The following is a 23130-nucleotide window of genomic DNA, read 5'->3' on the forward strand; positions in this document are numbered from 1 at the left end:
GTTTGGATTCACAGTCATGCTGGACGATCCAGATTCATTTTTAATGTTCTCACTGATAGGTTTTGGATCGAAATCTTGTGTTACATGGGCCCATGAATTATTTTCTTAATGCAAATAAATCATCCTGTCCCCTTTGCAGAAAAACAGCCCCAAAGCACAGCCATATTTTCTAGTAGGTGCGCTTGAGATGCAACTCAGCATTCTTTTTCCTCCCAACACCATAAATTGAGTTTGTGACAAAAAAGTTCTATTTTGGTTTCATTTGACAACATGATATTCTCCTAATCCTCTTCAGGATCATTCATATACTCTCTGGAAAACTTCAAATGGGCCTGAACATGAACTGGCTTAAACAGGGGGACACGTCGGGCACTGCACAATTTGATTCCCATCTCAGCGTAGTGTGCTCATGATGGTAACGTTTATTAAATTGGTCCCAGCTCACTGTAATGTCGTTTGGGGATTTTTTGCTCACCATTCTCATGATCATTCTAATCCCACAAGGATGTTATCTTGCATGGAAGCACCCAAATCAGCCCAGCCAAATAGTACCTATTTTCCACCATTGTTTACAAATCAATTCTCTAAAAATCCTAAAATATAATTTTCTTTGACATCCTTAAACATACATATTTGACACACTGGCTAAAGCAGTAGAAAATTTAATTCACTTTTAACATCATTTGCAAACAGGACAATCTCCATTATCAGTCTAAATGATTACTCTAGCAGGTAACCCCCCCCCCCCCCAAACAAAACACGCACAACATATGCACACATTTTAACTAGAATCTCACATTACAGGACGGACAATACATCATTATAGTTTTTAAAACGATCTGTACATGATTTCTTCATCGAGTAAAAAAAAAAAAAAAAAATTAATTACGAGGTGGGACAGAAATCCAAATCAAGTGATTCACAGCAGAGAACAGAAACATAACAAAGCAGACGTTTGCTTCTATTTTGACTTCCTTCGTTTGGCCTGGGTGGGACTGGCTCCAGTTTCTGTCGAAAATACGTGCCATGTAGTAGAAATGAAATGTGGCAATTGACATTCACATGTGTTAGTCGACAGCGTTTTATTCACTTGTGCTTGTGTTACCTTTAACAACAGCCGCAGCAGTCGTTCCAGGCCGTGCTGATCTCTTCCTGACGGCGCTTTCTGTTACCGGCTCTTCCTCCACCTCCTTCTCAGCTCGTGAGCTGCGTCTACTCGGCCCCTTGGGTTTCTCCACGGCAGCCCTGGAAATAACAGAAGAACAACAAACGGAAGAAAATACAACACGGCATTATTAAAGAGAGGGTGAGTTGAACTCTGCACTACTCAGGAAGATAGAATACCGCGCAGGACTCTGCTGTTTTTCCTCATCTACCACAGATACTGTCCATCTTCATCCAGACAGCTCCACTACGTCAACATGACCACCGCTTGTGTCTTTGCTGCGCAAACATGCTCAAATACATACCTTGGAACTAAGTTGATGGGCGTCTTTCTTTTCTTTGCCCATCTGTGATAGAAGTGGAAAAACAGCGGTAAACTATCAACTGTGCTTGCGTAAACATGGCTTCACTTCCAAACCATATGAATGCAGTCTCCACAGAAGAGATGAGGCCATGAAGGTCAGCCGAGTCGTATATATGCATTGTTGTTCATGAGCAATGCCATTAGGTTTCACCTGAGACATGCATTACCGTAGGATTAGTAGATCGTTACATGCTCATCATACATACCATGTGCCGAGGCCACGAGGCTCACTGATTCTCACCATATACCCCCGGTGGCAAACCACATGACCTCCCTGAGTTTCAGTGGAGTTTGAAACTTCTAAACATTTCTGAGGTGATTATTAATAAGAAATGTCGACGTAAATCCCAAGTCTTCAACGAGACATCTATTCTACGGTAACAACAGCACTCTTGCTATGAGGAGTCTTACCCCGGATCAGGACTTGGTAAGACCTCGTCACCTGAAAGGACAGAAAAAAAAGAACATTTATGTCACCAAATTACAAATAAGATCACATCAATTTTCATTTATCTGCCTAAAGTGACTCACTCGTCTTTGCAACAGCAACTGGCTCTTGTGAAACATCTTGCTGAACAGATTCTGAGAAATGTCAAAAAGACAGAATTACGACATATTTACGAGTTAGAATTCGGAATGTGCTGATCAAATTTTTTTTTTGCAGCCAAGTCCGAGTCCCGTGATTTAAAGAATGTGCCAATACTGAATGCCAATCTGATACCTTGGCAATGTATTAAGGAGGGGAAACAAGTGCATCCCAATTTTTTTTATTTTAAACAATTATATGGCTGGTTTTCCGTTTTTTAAATGAGAAGCATAACATGGCACGTTCAGTTTAATGGAGACAGCAACACTGCCTCCCTGGGGACAGAGAAGGGATAATATTTCAACACATGAATATCTGAGAATTTCTCGATACGTGATGTTTGTGTCCAAAAAGTGTCCGCTGATCCACAAACGCACATTTGGCAATTCACATTCAGAATTGAATATTTATAAATGGTAAGCCATGACAAATGCGCACACACACACAAAAAAAAACCTGTAAATCACGTATATATTTGTGAATGTGGAAAAACTAAATATTACGCCTCCATTTGTAAATCCAAAAAACGTGAAAATTAAATATTTGTGGATCTAAAAAGGTGAAAATCACAGTGTTTACTTCCGCTGTTTCCGGCTGTGTTGTAATCATGCATAGTATAAAATGTATGCATATTCCCCCGATTCCGACGAGTTGAAAATGAGATGATCAGGCTCGATTTCCAATCATGTGATCTGGACATCTCTAGTTCGAATTAATATGCGCAGAACTACACATTGAGGACATACCACCTAGCATCCAGCACAATTGATTTAAACCCTGTATTTACCTGGTGTGGTCTGAATAGTTTCAGCAGGAGCCACTGCTTGTGTAACAGTGGGCTCAAAAGACCCAGGTCCAGTCTGAGAAAGAAGATCTCTGCTGGCAGTAGCAGCAGAGGAATTTGCAGGTGGGATCTTCTGAATCAGTCCAGGCGTGGCAACAATTGGAACCAGAGATGATACTGGATTTTGTACTGGGTTGCCTGTAGAGAGCAAGGTCGTTGAGGAGGCCACAGTGGTGGTACCAACTACACTGGTGATGGGATTTGGAGACGTTGCAGCCTGGGTGAAGTTTGACAATACAGTTGTAGGAGGCAATGGAGCCTGGGTAGGAACAGTAACCTGAGCAGGAACCGAAACAAAAGAGGAGATTGACGGTGTCGTAAGGTTTGGAGCGGCAGCGGTGGTTTGGGCCACTGATGGCTCACTTGGAACAACAGGACTAGCAGAAGGGTGGAAGACTTGTGGGGGAGCAGCCACAATGGATACCTGAGCAGGTATTTGGGAATCAGATGTTCCGGAGAGAGCTATGGTCACTTGCAAAGGTTTACTTTTGATTTGGGCAATGGGTGCGGCAGACACAAGGCCCTTTCTTACTGTGTTCATACTGTTAGGACTTGAGCAAGGTGGAGATGCAATGGGAGCTTGAAAGGAGGAGACCGTTGAAGGGCTTGGAAGAGATGGCTGGCTGACTGGTGGACTTGATTTTTGAGCTTCAACTACATTTTCTATTTTGGGGGGCCCGTGGTTGATTTGCTGAGGAGTTGAATGCGCACCAATTGGAGTAGCTGAGGACACATTGGTGACAGTCTGAAGGTGTCCAACGGTGCTTCTCGCAACTTGAGATGCGCTTATGTTTGCCCCTGACGACTGTGTGGAACTCGGGGCAGTAGAAAGTTGGAGGTTTGTCGTCGACACTTGGATAGGTCCCACCATTGTGACTGACTGAGAAACTACTGTGGTATTGGGCGAGACAGATGTACTAGGGACTTGAAAAATGGGGTTGAATAACACAGGGGTGGTGGTGATAAACTGCGCTGGTCGAGTTACGGGTGTCTGATGCCGAATATCCTGTGGCCGAATATTTTTGTTCGGTAGAGCCACCATTGTGGAGACGATAGATGCGGGAACTTGAGATGTCGGGGCAGAAGTCATTGGGCTAGGTGTGACAAATACGGTGATCTGGTTGGGAGAAATGGAACTGGACGAAGCAGGAATCTGTATGACAGAGTGAACACTTGTAATGGGTTTCGAGCCCGTGCCAGATTTGAGCATCACGCTGGCTTGGCTTGGACTACAGCTGGTGTTTGAACCGCTGCTAACGGCTAACGAATGACCGCCCTGAGTGGAAGTAGCTGGTTTAGGGCTTACGCTCTGGACAACATTTGTGTTAGTGAAGGTAGAACCAAGGCTAGTCGTTGTACTTATAGTGGAAGTGATACCAGGAGAAGATAAAGGGTTGTCGTTACTGCTGGGGGTGGTATTGAAGGTCACGTTGGGATGAATGCTGTGGCTGCTAGTAGCAGTTGACAAAGGAGGCTTGGCTTTAGCGTCTGATTCAGTAAGAGTGGCAGATGTAGCAACAGGGGCTGGCATTTCTGCACTCTGAGTAGTTAACTGAAGTTGTCTCTCTGGATCCATGGCTGACTTGGGGTTGTCTTTTGTCATAACGTCCCGAACCATATTACCATGCACGGGCCGAAGAGGCTTGTTCGCGACGTCTAGAAGCTGGTTGAGTGAAGTGGGAGCGGGCCTGACAGCCACTGTTCCTCCAGACTCTGGCGGTGGCGCTTTGAGCGTTGACTGCCTATCCGTTGCTTGTATCTCCAAATCGGATTTCGGCTGCTGAGGAGGAGCGGGAGGACGAGGACTTGTCATCCGTGGAGCCGATAACTCCCGCACAGGCTGAGGATGTGACTGAGGCTGAGATACCTGACGTTGCTCGGACGCCATCATTATCTGACCTTCTCTGCTGCCCTCAGGAGGGTTACCTTGCAAACCATGGAAGGGACTCTGAGTCTGTTGTGTCTCCATGCTGCCACTTAATTGCGAGACTGGATTTGGTGTTGCTGATGTGGGGCTTAGCATCATGGTTTGCCCCTGAGCATTAACCAGCTGTTGAGGTTGGGGAGGGCATGTGATGGCCACTTTAGGACCTTTCTGTCTTCCAGGACTTGGTGTGGTTGATTTACGACTTGAAGCTGGGCTTGACCTTCGACTGTTGCTAGGACTGGCTCTTTTACTCTGTCCTCCAGACTGCTTGTCTGGTTTAGCGCCTCCCCCACCTGTACCAGTAGAAAAAGATTGTTGACTGTTGTTAGCGTTATTTCCACCACTTCCACTGTTGCTATTGTTGCCTGGTAAAGTCAAGTTTGGAGGCGCCTGTCCAATGGCTTTCAATGTTGTTGGATTAAGGCCCTGTTGGTCAAATCCTCTGTTTAGGTTTGCCTGTCTGGGTGGTAGAGGAATGTTGATTTTAGGGGGAAATAAACCAGCAATTGAAGCGTTGAGCCTTTCTGGTGAAAGGTTGATTTCTGAGGGCTCAGTGCTCGGTGGACGATTAGTTGGGGTGAGGGGGTGATGGTATGGCCTGGGACTGGCCCTGTTAGGGGTTTTTGGTCTGGAACTCTGTGAAGTTGTTGGAACGTTTGGGAAATGAATGCTGGACATGGGCGCTCCTTGTTGAGGTTGAGTGGGCAATTGTTGTTGAGGACTGGCTCCAGTGTGCTGGGCCACTGATGACGGAACAGGGCCTTGCTTCATCGCGTGGGTTGTGGAGCCTTGGTTGGCCATCATCTGTTGGGTGCCATTTCCAGACTGCATGGCCATTTCTGCACCACTTGGCCTATCCTGCTTGGTTGTCTCATCAGATCCAGTGCTTTGGGGACCCTGGCCTGAATCAGGAAGGGACATTCGTCGAGCAGTACCTGCAAGCTAAAATGGAGAAGACAGTCGAGTTGACACTGTTCACTGACAATCACTTTTCTTCTCTTAGCGTCAACACTGTATGTAGATAACCTGACTTTACAAAATGTAGCTTTCCTTAACAATTAAGTATTTTCTTGAAGAACAGTTGCCATGAAATTTGCCATGAAAGTTGCGCTCACCTGGGGATTTATAATCAAGGGCATTCCTCTTGTTTTGTCAGGTGACGGCGCCAATCCTGCATGTCCTTGAAGGCTGATCATAACAGGCATGTTGCCTTGCTGTGAAACCGGCAGTCTCTGTGCCTCAGGTTGATTGCCAATGACACGAGGAGGAAGTTGACCTCCTGGAGCGATGGCCATGCGATTCTTCTGCTCTTGCTGCATCTTGAGCATCATCAACATCTGCTGCTGTTGCTGCGGTTCAAACCCAGCAGGATTAGAGTAGTGGGTATCTATTTCAAATGTTCTTGCAGTTCAATAAAATTACCTGTTGTTGTAGATGTTGCTGCTGACCCTGCTGCTGTTGCAGCTGATGGTGTACCTGGGATTGGCCTTGAGCCGTGGGCTGTGGTCCTGTCATGCCTTGCTGCCCTTGAGGATTCTGAAGACCTTGCATTTGCAACTGTTGCATCTGCTGCTGCTGCTGCATCTGCTGCTGTTGTAATTGTTGCTGCATTTGCTGTTGTTGTTGAATGTGTTGCTGTTGTTGAATTTGCTGTTGTTGAATTTGCTGCTGCTGTTGAATTTGCTGCTGCTGTTGAATTTGCTGCTGCTGTTGAATTTGTTGCTGCTGCTGTTGTTGTTGAATTTGCTGTTGTTGAATTTGCTGTTGGTGCTGTTGAATTTGCTGCTGTTGTTGTTGTTGTTGAATTTGCTGTTGCATGTGTTGAATTTGTTGTTGTTGCTGCTGTTGTTGTGGTGGTGGTTGCTGCTGCTGCTGCTGCTGCTGTTGCTGCATGAATTGCATCGGTACCTGCTGCAATATCCTTTGATCACCTGTTTGACCAGGGAATACTTGGGGCAAACAGATACAAATGGAAACATGTCAACAAAGGTACAAAGAACTAGCTACTGCCTACAAATGGACATAATAAGAAACTTAACATCACTGGTTGCCTCACACATATCCAGCTCTGGTCCTCGAGGGCCGCTGTAATGCTTGTTTTACGCCTCCCTTGTTGAACACACTTGATTAAAATGATCAGCTGATCATTTCAATTTGATGTATTGGATGAGGAACAGCGGCCCTTGAGGACTGGATCTAGCTAGCCCTGGGCTATATGAAGACCAAGAACCGATTGACCCTATTTAAAACCAACTGTACTTAACTGATCACAACATGCACTCACACTAAAAATGTTTTGTTGTCACCTGAAATCACGCCATTTACTATTCTACTGCTTCAACATGCCACTAAAACTCAATGGACATTACAAATAAAATGACACCCAGGCAAGTGGATTTATGTTTCATATCTTAGTTCAAACTTGCCTCTAAAAATATAGCATAATCCCAAAAAAATACTGTATGTTTATGAGGCTAATTAATATCTATTTAATACAGTGAATTCAAAATATTCTAATGAATAAAACAATTCTTAAATACCTGCCGGCCTGTTGGGAAAGTCAGCGAGCTTTGTACCAGAGTTGTCCAGACCTAAACTCTGTTCGCCACCAAAATTTTGCATGTCAGAATCCTCCATCGTACCAGTCACATCCATACTACTAAAAATATAAGAAAAAAAAAAAATTGTCAACTTGAATCACAATGGTAATGTACAATATGCTTTGAAAACTATCATTTGGTTGCCAATAAAACTGGTTACCCAAGTCCCTCGATTTGCTGGGGCCCTTCTCCCTCTTTTGGCTTCTTTTTTCGTGCAGGTTTCTTTTTTTTGGGTTTGACCTGATTGCTCCCGCCTGCTTGCTTTCCTCCTGGTCCAAATTGGCTGGCTGAGATATCACTCTGCAGCAGATTTACCAGCAGGGGGCTTGTCAATGTTACATCTTTACTGACAGGGAAACCACCTGCCTGTGCACAAGGTCCCCCCATTGGAACCTGAGCCGGGAATTGGGAGTTAAAGTTCATGCCATGACCAGCAAAGTGTCCATTTCCCATTTGCATGTGCTGAGGGCCCCCCATCATGCCTTGTGCCTGCTGTACCTGCATATCAGGGACCATCTGTTGGACCCCCAAATCGCCTGTCCCACTACTGGGATCTCCCAATTGATGTGGGTGTGCTTGAGCTGTCTGCTGTTGTTGCTGCTGCTGCTGCTGTTGTTGTTGTTGCAACATTACTTGCTGCTGTTGTTGTTTCTGCTGCTGCTGTAACTGCTGCTGTTGCAACTGTTGTTGGATAAGAGGATGACCAGCAGGAAGCCTCAACTGTTGCCCATGCATACCCATCATTTGATTAGGATTGACACTAAGTGGAACCTGTTGAGGCTGCTGCTGATTCATCTGCTGGTGGTGGTGTTGTTGCTGTTGCTGAAGCTGTTGTTGTTGCTGCTGCTGTTGCAGTTGATGCTGCTGTTGTAACTGTTGTTGTTGTTGGAGATGGGCCATTTGCTGTTGCGGTGTCATCTGCTGTGGGCCAACCTGGCCCTGGAACTGAGGCATGTTGCCTGGAACGTTTGGTGAGGGGCCACGCATCATCTGGCCAGGCATGACCCCAGAAGGTATTTTTCCTCCAAATGGCTGTTTGTTGCCTTGCATTTGATTTACAACCATTTGTTCCATCATGGAGTTCTGTTGTTGCTGCTGCTGCTGTTGTTGCAGGATCATTGCCTGATGCCCTTGGCCTCCAACCATCTGACCCTGCCCATGAATCACCCCCTGGCCTTGCTGAGGCATCATTTGCTTGGGTGGGGTCATCCCTCCTCTCTGCCCTTGACTGAGGGGCCTTGAGAGGACAGTCTGACCTCCACCCTGGCCTTGAACCATCTGGCTGGGGGAGGAGGACACGGGTTGGGCCTGATGCTGGAGGCCTAAGATCGGGGTCTGAAGGCCTGGCTGCTGCTGGGTCATGCTAGGCCCAGTAGCTGTACCTGGGGACTGACCTGGATGGCCACTTTGTACACCCATAACGTTTGGTTGGGCATGGATTGAATTTGGTGTGGAGGATGGCTGCTGGACTCCTGATGCAAAGAGAGTAGAGAAAACATTGGCAGCATTATCGTAAACAAGTATTGCAAACATGATTTGATGTAAAACAAAATACATCCAAAGCACAATCGGTATGCAAATTTTTTTTTCTCCAGAATATCACCCTACACTTTGTAAAGTAATGTTTAGTTTAGCCTTCAAAACTATGATTTAATTTCAGTGATCCACTGAGAGTATTTTACCTGTATGGGTCAATGTTTGGCTGCTCTGTAGCTGCTGACTAGATCCTCCACTGGGGGCTCCTGGCATGCCGGTGCCCACCTGCCCTTGAGCAAAGTTTTGGGTTGGATAGGCCATTGGCCGTTTCGGTATACCTGTGGGCAAAATTCGTTGACTTGTCATCTCAAGGCCAAAGTCATTCTTATGATAAGCGGTAGTATAACAGTTGATTTATTTGTAGTCACAATTAGACACAGCGAAGAAAGGTGACCGACCTGGATGAACTTGTGCTCCTGGTTGTCCATGTTGGGGCATTCCGATGAATCCTTGTTGCATGTTACCTTGTTGGTTGAGGGCTGCTCTTCCTGGTGAGCCAACACCCTGCGGAAAACCCTGCGGAGTTGTAGGCCTCTGAGCCATCATTGGGGGAGTTCCAGGTGAACCCTGTTGAAAAGGAGATGATGAAGACCCGGGCGATTTGGCAGTGAGATTCCCTTGCGGGCCACTTGTAGGTGGAATGGGTGGAGGAGGTCTCGGTGGTCCTACGACACTACCAGGGCCGACCTGTGGACCTTTAGGCTGAGGAGCAGCAAATTGGCCCATTGCCATCTGTTGTTGCTGCTGCAACTGTCCTTGTCCCATAGCGTTGAATACCTGACCTGCCTGTTGGCTACCGAATGGATAAGGTGGTGGCGGGTGACTGGGCGTCTGAACTGTAGTAAGGGAGGGAGGGCGTTGAACCATCTGAGCTTGAGGTGGAGGCTTCCTCCAAGAAGGACCTCCTTGAGCGGCTGGTGTCTGGAGGACTCCAGAGGGGTTCCAGCCAGGAGGTATAGCCATTTGGCCTTGTGGGTTGAATGGGGTTCTGGCTCCAAGCTGAGAGAGTTGCGCTTGCTGTTGGGCCTGTTGGTGATGTTGTTGTTGAAGTTGCTGTAGAGCAGCGGGGTTGATTGGTCTGCCGGCCTGCAAAGCCTGCATGTGATGAGCAGCCTGGGGAGGAATGGGGCCATGGGGACCAGGCTGTTGATGCTGAAGCTGCTGAACTGACATGCCTGGCATCATTGGATCCATGACATCTGTGACAGCATAATGTATCATTTGAGCACTTTTAACAAAACGTGCATTCGAAAATATCGCCAACCTGTCTGTGAAGCTGGTCTTGCGACACGTGGATGCATCTGTCCACTATTACCTGGCACCAGAGCTTGACCTGTCATGGCTGAGCCTGGGGGTACCATGGAAGGATTTGACATCCTCACTCCTGCTTGTGGAAAAGTAGCATATTAAACTTCAAATGGAAGGGTTTTTGTGATATGAGAAACCAAGAGCGGGTTGGGCGAAATGGCCAAAACATGACTGATGCACAACATCAATGTTCCATTTAACAGTAGGTGCTAAATCAGCACAATTTGAGTCTACTGAAGAGAAATGGCTGCATTTTGTGTAACCTACCTTTTTTCTACTGCTGATTATAAAAGAATGGAAAAGGCAAATCCAAACATTTCCTTTTTCTGGTTAAAGGAGAGTCTATTCTTTCTCTTGGTAGTTTGGTGAATATTAAATCTTATATAAAATAATATCTCATGGGTCTCGAGATGGAAAATTCCATAACTAACTCTACCGTACTGGTAAAACAAACAACAATTGTTGTAATTTTAGCAACAAAAGAGCAGCAATACCTTGACCAGGCTGACTTGGAAACCCCACATCCATTCTCATTTGTCCACCTGCTCCAATTGGTCCATTAACTCGGACTTCTTGTCCTCGATTTGGTCCCCCTGCAACGTTGATGGCCCCCTCTCCTAAACAATCGAAAAAACTGACACTTGTTAGTTACTTAGTTTAACGCTCTAATCGTGTGTTCAATGGTGGTGATGAACCAAGATCTGCGTATCTGACCTTCGATTTGCACTGAAAGAATTCCCAGTTCTCTGAGCTGCTGCTGGTGGTTCTGAGCCAGGAGTCTCAGTCGTTCAGCAGCATCCCGTGGAATGTTGAAGGTAACGCGCACGCTGTTCCACGGCTCGACATGCTGTGGCTGAAGCGTCTTTGAGTCTAGAAGAGGGCAGAATACAACTTCCAATTGCAGTGTATCAGAAATAGAGTTAACCTATTTTTTATTTGAACATAAAGAAAAACAATGTGCAAACCACCACCTCTGTAAGAAATATCTATCATGAAGTCAAAACTCACTTCAGACATGTAGCAAGTCAGCTAATGTGAACAGAATTGTGTATAAGCACAATGTAGCGGCTAATTGATCAACTAGTATGATAGTTCTAATAGCATATGTGGAACGTCAATCAAGCAAGAAAAATCAACCTGTTTGTTTTCATCTCGGAGGCAGCCATTTTGCCACTTGATGTTGACTGAAAAAGACCATCAGTATTTTGCTGCAGATCATATTCCACAAATGCTATGAAAATCAGAATGTAGGAGCGCATAGAACATATTGTAAAAGAAAATCTCAACTTGAATTCCCCTTTAGCTCCTTCGTGTACGTTTCAGCAATTTGCATGACTGTGCACACAATTCTTGATGGCAAACTTTAAAAATGAATAAGAAAAGGTTTTCTCCGAGTACATCATTTTAAAATGATGACTTTAAAATGCAACTCTGTCAAAGAAGACATGTTTTGTCATTAGAGAAAGGCATTTCCTTTTTATTCTGAAATTATTGCTTCATGGCCTTTTGATAAACTAATGGGGTAGAAGAAAATTGTAATTTTCCACAGATTAACATTAATGGGTATTAATTGTAAAGTTCAAACATGTTCTGCCTGTAATTTACATCTTTAGTTTATTCATGATAGATTTTTTCTAATTGGCCAATTAGACATGATCAAATTTTTTTTTTTTCCCCCTGCCAAATATCAACCTCATCCTCATAAAAATCCATTTTGGTCAGGCCCTGCTAATGACAAATGCATATTTTGATCAGAAAGAAAAGATGGGTTTGAGTAAAGCATACTGACCCATATCAAGCATATTGGGTATACCACTGAGCACAGTGTCAAGTTTCATTTTGAAGTCTTCGTCTTCCATATTCCCTTGAAAGGCAACAAAAACAGTAGAATGCGCTCCTGCCCCACGTATGCCTTCTGTGGCATCTTTGTGGTTGTCCTCTTCAGTCTCAGGGCTTCTGTGGCAACTGTCAACCTCATCACCAACACCAGAGTCCCAATCTGAGTCACTCTCACGCTCCAGGTCCTCCTCGGACCGTTGGGACAGCTGAGCTGGAGTGCCTCGATGAGCCATTCTCCTCTTTGTCTGGGAGTGGCGTTCAAGCCGTTTTATGCTAAAATTGCACATGAGAAAAACAAGCAATTACAATTTATTCCTGATTATCACGGATATTGTCAAATGCTTAGATGAGTCAGCAACTGGTGGTTTTGAGATTTCATTGGAGCCTGCACAGGTTCAGTATGCCAAAAGCTGGATTTAGCAAAACAGCCCCAAGTCAATTACATTTTATTTTTTTCCACAATAATTTACTGCAGCTCGTCAGGAATTGTAAACCAGCCATATTATTTGACACATTTATTGAAGAATTGAACAGTTACGCATCTGAACAATTTCGATGGAGCTGGTGACGCGAAAATAAGTAGAGCCCCACAAAAAAATAAATAAATATGGTTGGGGTATGGAAAAGTAGGATGATAATTAAAATGTAGAAAAGTTCTAGAGTTTAGTCTATACAATCTATGTTATAAATAAATAAAAATAAAAATAAATTTAAAAAAACCGTTACTGGACTGTCATTGCCTTCACGGCCAGAGCTGGAATCGGGAGCCATTTAATGTATAAACCAGTCCAACCATAACACGGCAGGCCAAGAATTATTCACTCCGACAAATGAGAGCCATTCTACCTTCTTTAATATTTTAGTTCTATCAAATCCATATTAATGCACCAAATACTTCGGGATAAAATATTCGGCCACTCGCAGTTAAGCAGCATTACAAAATAAAAAGCTCGCACTGTTCTTCTTGCATGAGTGACATCCATTCAAACATCTTGCTGGCAGTAAAACACGTGTTGTTGCAGTGTATATCTACAAAGTTAAAGTGACGAAATGCTCACATTGTCGAAACTTAAGCAGTAACTACAAAATAATAAAATGATCGGCCCTGCAGCAGTAGCGGGCCATGGCACAAAGCCTTGGTACCATAGGGGGGCGGGGGTGGGGTCTCGATTAGAAATTCGACATAATGTATTTTGCATTGCTTTACGATAAAGTTAACTTGTCGTGTAATATATTATATATTCGAAACAGATCAAGTCTATGACCAGGCTGATCCTTCGAGCATCCAAGCAAGCAATCAATTAGCAATAGCCAGCGACGTCCAGGTAATTCACCACGGAAGCTTCGAAAATGCATATAATAGCTTCTGAAATCTTTTGAAGGTAAACGGATCAGCCACGCCTTGATCATTGCTGGATACTCAACGATGAGGAAAAAGTCTTACCACTCATAATTTCTCTGAAAATATATTCGACCTGTCGACATCTGCTAGCCAAATTAGCTAACAAAACAGGGTAGCAAAAAAAAAAAAATTAAGCACAGTTCGCGTTTCCGTTGAGGCTTTTCAAAATAAATCAAATAAGCAACGGCGAGAGTGAAATGGACTGGCACGTACAAACGTAGACCATACACAAGTTTGATAATGTCCACGAAAAGCTAAAATCAAAAGTAAGGAATAATTGAATGAGTGAAACAAGTGCAAATGATGAACAGATGCAATAGAGCAGTCTTCAGTTCCATTTTATTATGTGGATGGATGGATGAAAACCAATCACATAAAATCGTTCACATAATGTGCAAACGTGTGCATGGCACTCTATAGACAACAAACAAGCATGAAAACCATATTGCACAATTTAGGATTAAACAAAATCACCAGCGTACACTAAAATAGAACCACTTTACGAACTTGACAACTGCTATCAATTCTAACCTTTATGTACGCAATCTAAAGTAATTTGAAATATAAATAAACAATCTGTGGTTGCATGCATTGAAAGAACACGACAACAAAACACCTGTACACATCAAAATAAAGTAACAATTGTGAATAACATTTTTCTGGTAACTCGTTGGTCAAACGTCTAACTAAGCATCTAACCAAAGTTACACAGCAAAGTAACAACCACTGTACTTTTATTTCCCCGCTTGTGGTCATTCTATGGTGCAACAATTCAGATGAACAGCTTGGATTGAATATTGGCTTGTTGATTAGTAGTATCACGCCACTGGACAATTGCTTGAGAAGTTCTTGCACCATTTGCACATTTTTTGTTGCATCAAAATTACTGCACTACTGCCCAATTTAAAATGCTGCATCATTGGGAGACTTATGGAATCATTTTTATGGCTGTTACATTGCTTAACAAATCTCAGCATCTACAGAACGTGTTTGTGTCCGTACAGCAGCAATATTGTATTATATGCACATTTTTCTATGTGCTATTATGTGCTTAGAACACACCCAAAATGTCATTTTAGATGGGAGAACAGAACACTGTGGTAGGCAGGCCAAAAATGGTCTCTTGGACCTTAAAATATGTTCAAGCAACAGCTGCAAAGTAACTTCAAACCACATTTATGGAATTTGGTTTTACCAGGAACGCTTCATTGTCATTCAATTTATTCAGTGTCCAAAATTAATAAGCAGCTTGTTTTAATTTGGTTTTACCAGGAACAGCCCATTGTCATTCAATTTATTCAGTGTCCAAAATTAATAAGCAGCTTCAGCAGTGTTTTTGGACAACAGCTAAGTCCTGGAGTGTTCGAGGGCTAAGGCATCAGCACTACGGGGGTCTGTCACTCCAGTGATAAGGTCATTAGTTCTCCAAGTACCCTCTACTAATGACAAAACATCTATCCTCTCAACCTTGTGTCCTTGACCCTGTAGGAGCTCAATGTCTTCATCCAGAAATTCAGCTGTAAGAGAGGATGGGGCATTGGGATTTGTTGCAATCATCAATATAGTTTCAATAACTTATTTTGTTCTGGAATTAACTTTAATAAACACGAGTTTAAAGAGAAAGTAAACCAAAAAATATATATATGTTGACAATGATATTTTGTATGTGTCCCCACTAGTCTAAACACCACATGCTGATAAATATTGCGTTTGTGGAATATGAGTTAAGCAGCAAAATTTATAAATTTTGATGCATCTCAGGGGGCGGCCATTTTGCCACTTGCTGTTTTCAGTTTGCCAGTCGACTGAAAATGACATCACAATTGCCAGCTCAAATCACAGCCAATCACGGCTCAGCCTCAGAAAACCGGTGAGCCGTGATTGGTTGAGACCATGGGGAAACTGTGATGTCATTTTCAGTCGACAGCAATTGGCATAATGGGTGTGGCCTGACATGGATTAAAAAAAAGGTTCATATTCCACAAAGAAAACATTGATATGACCAGTGTTTCAACAAGTTGGGCTCTACAGAACATATTATGACAAAGAAAATTTGGGGTTGACGCCCCCTTGAAGAAGCTAATGTCATAAAATATGTTTAAAATCAACAGTACCGTCTGCAGCTGAGATTGAAAAATACCCTTGAAAAAAAAATTCCCCATTTTTGAAGAAAGCCTATAATATCTGCTAATTAAGGGAGTTGGAAAAAACTTACAGTCCACGAGTAGGGTGTCTGTATCCAGCTCTGGGTGGAGTCTACCATAAGATAAACTGTCAGTCATATTTTTACGTGAAGACAAAACATTTAGCAGCACCTGTGACAGATAAGAAAACATCACACCATTAAATGAAAAAAAAGCAAGATAATGGGGGAAAAAAGCCCCTGCTAGCCCTCGGCTTTAAAATACCACGATTGATTGTGTCATGTAAGCTAATCACCTGTGTGATGCCACTAAGAGCTTTTGCTCCATTGGAGGATCCAACTGCAATGTATGTACCGCACATCCTGTTGGATGGCCTCACCACAGTGGGCATCAAGAAGGACAATGGTCGCTTTCCAGGCAGGAGGCTGTTGTGCTAAATACATTAACCATGTTTCAGAAATCAACATCCAATATGATAAATTATAGCGCTGCATTGAGAAACAAGTGACCCCCACATAGGAGGTTTTGAATCACGGCCAATGTTTTTGCTTTGACTTGAGAACTCAAAGAGAAGAAACACAAAGAATTTCAATGAGAAATGATTTGAGTTATGAATGAGGCCACGAAAAAAAAATGCACCATAAATAAGGTTTACTTACAGGGTTCGGTGTGGAGCTTTGGGTTTTATTAGGCCAAGAGAAGGCCATGATTTGGCTGTTCAAAAGGATTCCTGAAGGAGTCACTATCCGACTGCCAAATGGTTTATTTAGGGAACTAAAAGATCAAAACATGGTGTGTAACTATTTTCTCGTTAATATTAACATAGAAAACAAGCCAATGTGATGTTTTACCTTACGACTGAGACAATGTGGTCATCTGGGCCCATGATCATGACTTGGGCAGCTGCGACGCCATCTTCCAAACTAAACGAAGGCGTGTAATGGCTGGCTGGAAAGGTCTGAAAGTCACTGATCATTTGGCGGAGAAAGGACGCCTGTTCTTTGCTTAGAGATTGGACATGGAAGGACTCTATGAATGAGCCTGACAGAAAAACATATTTGAATGCAGCAAGGCAATGCACGTTGTATTACCTCAACATCCTTTTGACTATATCTGAGACTGAAGTGTCAAACATGGGGTCCCCAAGGCCACTCGCCATGGCCAAAGCTATTTTCACAGACTGGAAGACATCAGTGGATAAATCACTCTACAGTGGAACCTCGTCGTAGCGGATCTGGAACTAATAGATTGTGACGGATAAAGAATAATGTCCAGTTGACTCAATTGCCCCTTTTTTCACTGCCTGTCAAAGACTTTTATTTCCAGGATTGACTGGCAATATATTTTATTTAAAGTTATGCTTAATTATAAGGATGCCTGGGCGCTTTGTACATTGGCAACATGATATTACTTATTGATCAAAAAACATGTCCTATTAGTAAATTGTCTATTCGTCAGGTAAATTGAGGTTCCACTGTACTGTATTTCAAATAGGTTTTAATGAACCAATGGTTAATAGTACCTCTGCAGTCCAGTGATAGGTGTGGTTCCTGGGCACCTGGTTGGTAATGTTATAACCTTCCAGGATGTTGAGAGCTGCGATCAGGCCAATACCCGCATGGGGGGGCGGAGCTACCATCACGTCGTGTCCTTCATAAACATTCACAAAGAACAATATGTCAGTTATTGCTGCAAAAATAAAGGAAAATGAAGAATGAAACTGGTACTCACCTTGATAGCTAATGTGTGCTGGCTGCTGTAGAACTGTGCTGTAGTTACCAAAGTCATCTTCTATGAGCACCCCACCACTTGCTTGCACCTTGAGATGAGCACAACAGAGAAACACAATAGTCAAGACAGTTTCTGAGTCAGTTGACTGAATTCAGATACAAGTGACCTGACTTGACCTGATGAAGTTTTTTTTGCGTAACGAACCACTGTTTGTCCGATCGTTGGTTTTGACTTGCGATCAAAAAATTGAGATACAAGCGTCGTGTGTCATAGATAATGAACTCAAGCAAACTCACTTCATAACAAGTAGCAGTAGTGGTGACTAATTCATGAGGCTTCAAGCTGTTTAACGTCACACTCAAGTTTAATGACAAAATAAATATGTTTTAGAAGAGAGTCACGCGCTCCATTGTGTATTTAAAACACCTACCATAACTTGCCTTTAAGTCCACAAGATGAATGCTAACTATGTTTACCTGGCTAGACGGCCTAACATCTATTATGTGGCGGTTTACGGAATGCTTTATGCAAAGAATTGTAAAACAAATTGTGCAACAAAAGTAACAATTCTCATTAAACAACTTATATTACTATAAATTAAATTCAAAGTAGTTGCACAAAACTCTTCTTTTGTTTGCGTGACTGTATTATACTGTGACCCAATGGCTGTGCACACCCCTAATAGAGTGATATTTTCTTGATTAAGAATTATAGAACATTACATGGTTGTTTTTAGTAAAGCTTTTAACTCATGGATCAATTGCCATTGATTTTAAATCCAAATAGTTTGAGCTATGCCTGTGTATCCCACTATATTTTAGAGTGTACTTCGTTTGAGTGCTTTTGATATGACAATCAAACATTTATCATTTATTATATTTATCATGTCAGGGCATCTGAGTGTGTGAAGAGTCAAGATGATGTTGATATTTGTAAAATCTTTACCGCAGAAACAATTTCCCGTGTCAGGTTTCCACTGTAGAACTCTGGTATCCCTTTAACTGCGATTGCATCCAAGACGCTGGCCAAATCGAGTCGTCTGCTCAACAACCCAGAGAGGGGAGCCTGGCCATTAGGTAGGAAAAGATCCCGAAATGCATCCGATATGTTCTGGTCCTTAACGTTAGCAAGAGCTTCAGCTAGGGATACAAAGAGATGGCAGACATCAACTTTCTTTTTCTACAAGTGACTTACACACCACAATACTATAACTTACCCAATTCATGAGTGACATTAAATCCGTTTCTTGCCACATCTGCTGCTAAAGAAACCACGTCCTTCCACGGTATTCTGGCAAATTTACGACATGGAATAATGGCTTAGTTGAGAAAGGTTTGAAAACTTTTAAAATACAAAACAAATCACTGATTTGTCATCTGTACTGCTTCTGCTAGGGGTAGGACAGCAGTTTCAGTGAAAGATAAAACAATAGAAGATAAATATCAGTTGTGTCTCAGCTAGGTAAAATGTATTATTACATACGTACTTGCCATAAAGTTGGTGTGCCTGATGCATTCCACTTAGCATGCCTGGTACTCCAACAAGTAGACCGGGCTGAAAGGCACATGAATTGCGCTATTACAAAATCATAAAAGTAAGGCTGGCTTAGCAACTCCATGAGAGGAAAATATGTCTCACGTTGAGATCAAGGCTCGTTTGGAGTAACTCTTCCCGAATGGCAGCCGGCGCTGTTTCTCGGAAGTCAATGACTCTTGTCTCGTTTTTACGGATGTCATGCACCAACATAACTCCCCCCCTGAGGACATCAAGCAGACAATAAAAATGCTTCCCCCATGCCATACGTGATTTTTCTTTCGACAACTCACCCTCCTAAACCAGAGGTGTGGGGGTGTACAATGCCCAAACAGAGGGCAGCGGTGATGGCAGCATCAACACTGGACCCCTGCTTCCCCAAAACCTCAAACCCGAGGGATGTGCACCGGGCCACGTCTGTCACCACAGCTTCTTGGTTAAAGACCTGGCAAGAAAAATGAGGCAATTGGTGTATGACTTAGAGGTGTAAAAATGTATCGATTAATCGTCAACAAATCGATCATAAAATTAATAGTCTAGTTATTCAATAAAGTAATCATGTAGAGACATTTTCCAAATTTTTTTAATTCGGCCTCTAAAAAAAATAGTCATTTTCTGATTTCTCTAGTCCTCATGAAAGCAGACAGATTTTTTGTTTTGTTTTGTTTAATCAAAATAAGACATTTACTTCAATCCATTGCTAAATAATACCAATAGTTAAAAAAATTACCCAATTATTTGATTAATCGTTAGAATAATCGATTCTAAAAGTATTCAATAGTAACAGTCCTAGTATGACTTCTCTTGCATGGCTAGAATTATTTCAGCAAATCAAGCCTATTTTTGCATGCTGATGCCCACTCCCACCTGGGGGTCTCCAAAGTAGATCTGCATGATGAGAGCAACGGTGACTCCTGTGGCAAATGTGAGACAGGCTGTGATGATGACGTTCAGACCATCCCTCTGGCAAGCACAATCTTGTGAAAAAGGATTGCTTGTGGTCTCCCTCAAGGACACGTCATCGTAATAAGCCAGGTCAGATGCAGAGGAAGGGAGACGCTGGAGACGAGCAGAACTCAAGAACACATCGGGGTCTAGAATGGAAAATATATCAGATTTTTTTAACAACACTTTTCTGAATTCCTCATGCATGCTCCATCTTAAGTGACTTTTGAGGACAGCTTTTAGTTTAAGGAAACACCAGGTAACAGAGTTTGACCCACCTGTCTCTTGCTCGGCTAAGACATCATCGTCTTTACGAGATTTTAAGGCATTGTCCCCCTGGATAACTTCATCCTCTGGCAACCTCGGGAAGCTTGTGATGCTCATGTAGTCCACCGGAGAGTAGGCACTGCCCAGCGTTGTCTCTGGAGTGGCATCTTTAGCCACCACAAATCCTTCAGGGTAATCTGCCACGACTTCAGGGGATGAATTTTGCATGGCTGATCTTCTGGATTGTGCTGGTCACACACTGCACCTGTCCTCTCTTTAAAAATAACATTTGAGGGACAAGATAGTCATACTTCTGAATCTCTTATATGTCCTGGATGAAGAACTTCCACAATATACTTAAAAAAAGAACCCAAACGCATTTGCTCTATTTAATTTATTAGGTTGTTAATAACATAACTAAAATATAACATTGTGAAAATAATATCCAGTTTAATAAAATTTGTAATTTCGCCTTCTTTTCATTTACGCTAGTAGTCACTTGAGTGTTTTGCTTTGAGGCCAGAGGGCAGCAACCATATCTCGTAATCATCCCAGAAAAGATGATGGCGACAGTACATGAAATTATATTGTAAACCAAAGGTCACCAACCTTTTTGACACTGAGAGATCATTTTTGGGTACTGATTCTGTTTGATAATACCAATTAAAAAATTTAAGACTGATAACCATCAATAGGAAACACGATTTTTGAATAAATCTCTGCCAGTATTTACATTTTCAAACAATCACCTCTACAACATTCCAAGAAAATCACAATATCATTCAATGATGACTATACCTGGTGCCAGCACTACGTTTGTGACCCCTGTTGTACACAAAAAAATAATTTTTAACTTGGAATAAATAATTTTATATTTCTAATCATATATTTAATAGTAGATAGGCTGTATTTTGAGACCCTTTGTAATTAGTGTCAGGTTTTTTTTCAGGCCCACTTCTTGGTTAGAATCAATTCTATGCCAAATTGTGTCATGTTTATCACTCCTTACTAAGAATGTAGTATTGCTCCGATGACGGTGCATTTTGACAAGCGTGCGAGTAGGAACCTGCAGAACATGACATGTGCAGATCAGTTTATCTTCATTTCCATGGTTGACTTGCTTTCCATTCATGACTCGTCGATATTGTACCTTTGCTTAACAGCACCGCCTCAACACAATATTCAATTACAAACAACAAAAATGACCGAACATTACCTGTCAGGAATTTCCGTGCGCTCTTTGCAAGGAGCCAGCTAACAAGCTACGGCTAATTCTAATCAATCACGGGCCCGAAAATAAAACACGCAAGCTCCTTACTTACCGTATCGGGTGAGTGAGGAAATCGAAAATATTCCTTCTGACGGGTTATTTTATCACTCGTGTCGCGGTCATGTCGTTCTTGAATACTAAAACAAAACGATCGTTTCCCCGGCTGGAATGTGTTTCACTGTTAAGAGAAGGGTGTCCAACCTGCACAACTTGTTCGACACGCTGAGATATTCTTTGAGATTAACAACCCGTGCGTGTCCATAAACACAAGTGCCACAGTGACTGTTGTTGTTGTCATCCTTGCAATCCCTCTCCGCCTCCTCCTTCCACAAACGTCACGTATATTGGGCGCGTTTGGAAACTCGAGAGTGTGGGTTCAAAGAGGCAGTTGGTTCCGCTCCCATTGTCCGAAACCATCACTCCGTATCCACGATTGGAGTGCCTAAGTACGCGCAACGGCACTTCAGAGATACAATGAATAGATGGACTTGCAGCTGAGGCTAGAGGGCAGCCATTTTACGTTGCCACTGTTACGAACACTTTTTCCGCATCAAATACTTATTCTAGGCTCGGATCCATGTATGGATTAATGCAGTGGTTTTCAGATTGGGGAGCGCGCCACCTTGGGACGGGATTTTTCATGATGCTACGTGCAGACCGTGCTCAGCATCTCAGCATCCTCGTTTCCATATTACCTGCAGTCAATGCAGTAAGCGCGCGTGTGCAGGTGCTTTTGCGTGACCGGTAGTGTGTTTGAAGCTCTCGAAGAGGACATTTCTGAATGAAGTTGTTTTTGCACTGCTGGTAGCTGGTGATACCAGTAAGACGAGGGCATCAGCTATCACCAGCTCCAGTCCGGGTCCCAGGAACACCATTGGCTTGCTGGGGCGGATGCGGCTCAGTTTATTGAGCACGACGAGCAAGGTTGTCCAGTAACCAGTGATAAGGTTGTTCAAATCACAGGCTGTTTTAACTCAACAAAACCATGCTGATAGTGGATTCCCTGTCTAAATAAAAATCTCTTTATATTTGAATTGCAACAGGTTTTCATTTTTCGCTTCACATGAAATACAGGCAGGTAATTAAAATAAAGCCTTGAGTAAAAGCTATTAAAAACAAAACCTCAATTCGAAGTTACTAATGACAGTAATGTTCAGAATTTAGGATGTTAATAAAAATGAACAATTCAATGCAATACAATATACACTAATAAATTCCATGTAAAAGAACATGGTTTTCCATGTGTCTCAGTTTGCTTTAACTTTAACCTTCTCCTTGCCTGTTGCTATTTTTAGTAAGTACAGCATATCACTGAGGGACAAATCTGAGCAGAGGGCAGGCACTCTTCAACCACCTTTTAATCCTGAAAGAAAAAAATGAAATGTATCAGCAGCTTGTACAACAAAAGCACAAATATTTCTCATGTCTGAAATATGATGTTCTCAAGGCTGCTATCCTTAGGGGAATTTGTCATAGATCTCTTGTGGTTTCATTGTATCCTCCTGGGCAGCATGTATTAGGGTCTACGTTCCCACCCTGCACAGCCTGTCCTTGCTTTTTGCTGTGTATATCAGCTGGCCCTTTCCAAGGACACCTCCAGCCCCTGTCCGCTCGTGCCTTGTAGGGAGACATTGAAGGGATTCACGTGGGCTTTGCGAAAGCACGGAGGC

General features: G+C 42.8%; 3 protein-coding genes across 10 annotated transcripts in view; 1 reads left to right on the plus strand and 2 right to left on the minus strand.

Annotated features, from left to right (window-relative positions):
• tp53inp2b (tumor protein p53 inducible nuclear protein 2b) overlaps nucleotides 1-23130 on the plus strand; it is a 34422-nt gene that overhangs the window by 895 nt on the left and 10397 nt on the right. Inside the window, exons 2-4 of one of the 4 annotated variants that reach the window (XM_085930046.1) lie at nucleotides 1118-1306; nucleotides 1382-6264; nucleotides 6350-18521. The gene's annotated coding sequence lies outside the window, so the exon portion shown is untranslated. Of the gene's footprint in view, nucleotides 1-1117; nucleotides 1307-1381; nucleotides 6265-6349; nucleotides 18522-23130 lie in introns of those variants that run through there. The other 3 variants (XM_085930119.1, XM_085930195.1, XM_085930412.1) reach the window with 3 other exon arrangements.
• Nucleotides 861-13740, minus strand: ncoa6 (nuclear receptor coactivator 6). Of its 5 annotated transcripts, none has more exons than XM_085929263.1 (18): nucleotides 13613-13740; nucleotides 12119-12441; nucleotides 11044-11199; nucleotides 10824-10946; nucleotides 10286-10408; nucleotides 9420-10220; nucleotides 9168-9299; nucleotides 8257-8957; nucleotides 7646-8166; nucleotides 7426-7544; nucleotides 6308-6834; nucleotides 6001-6234; nucleotides 2902-5827; nucleotides 2060-2110; nucleotides 1940-1970; nucleotides 1470-1511; nucleotides 1106-1245; nucleotides 861-1008 (listed from the first exon to the last, which is right to left on the minus strand). In XM_085929263.1, the coding sequence occupies exons 1-18, from the start codon at nucleotides 13651-13653 to the stop codon at nucleotides 962-964; spliced, it is 7038 nt and encodes a 2345-aa protein (XP_085785389.1). In that variant the 5' UTR covers nucleotides 13654-13740; the 3' UTR covers nucleotides 861-961. The 5 variants fall into 5 exon arrangements, 4 of the variants coding, with proteins under 4 accessions (XP_085785389.1, XP_085785471.1, XP_085785303.1 ...); XM_085929345.1 differs by having other exon boundaries at nucleotides 7646-7878; nucleotides 7984-8957; XM_085929177.1 differs by having other exon boundaries at nucleotides 7646-8957; nucleotides 10286-10405.
• Nucleotides 13892-21902, minus strand: ggt7 (gamma-glutamyltransferase 7). The gene is made up of 16 exons (XM_085929928.1): nucleotides 21513-21902; nucleotides 20202-20464; nucleotides 19846-20072; nucleotides 19272-19423; nucleotides 19084-19201; nucleotides 18932-18999; nucleotides 18662-18735; nucleotides 18391-18584; nucleotides 17446-17533; nucleotides 17237-17364; nucleotides 16806-16894; nucleotides 16566-16718; nucleotides 16374-16488; nucleotides 16010-16147; nucleotides 15786-15885; nucleotides 13892-15087 (listed from the first exon to the last, which is right to left on the minus strand). The coding sequence occupies exons 2-16, from the start codon at nucleotides 20416-20418 to the stop codon at nucleotides 14918-14920; spliced, it is 2031 nt and encodes a 676-aa protein (XP_085786054.1). The 5' UTR covers nucleotides 20419-20464; nucleotides 21513-21902; the 3' UTR covers nucleotides 13892-14917.

This window comes from Syngnathus leptorhynchus, chromosome 1 (assembly GCF_054491065.1).
Source record: "Syngnathus leptorhynchus isolate UIUO chromosome 1, UIUO_Slep, whole genome shotgun sequence".
NCBI lineage: Eukaryota > Metazoa > Chordata > Actinopteri > Syngnathiformes > Syngnathidae > Syngnathus > Syngnathus leptorhynchus.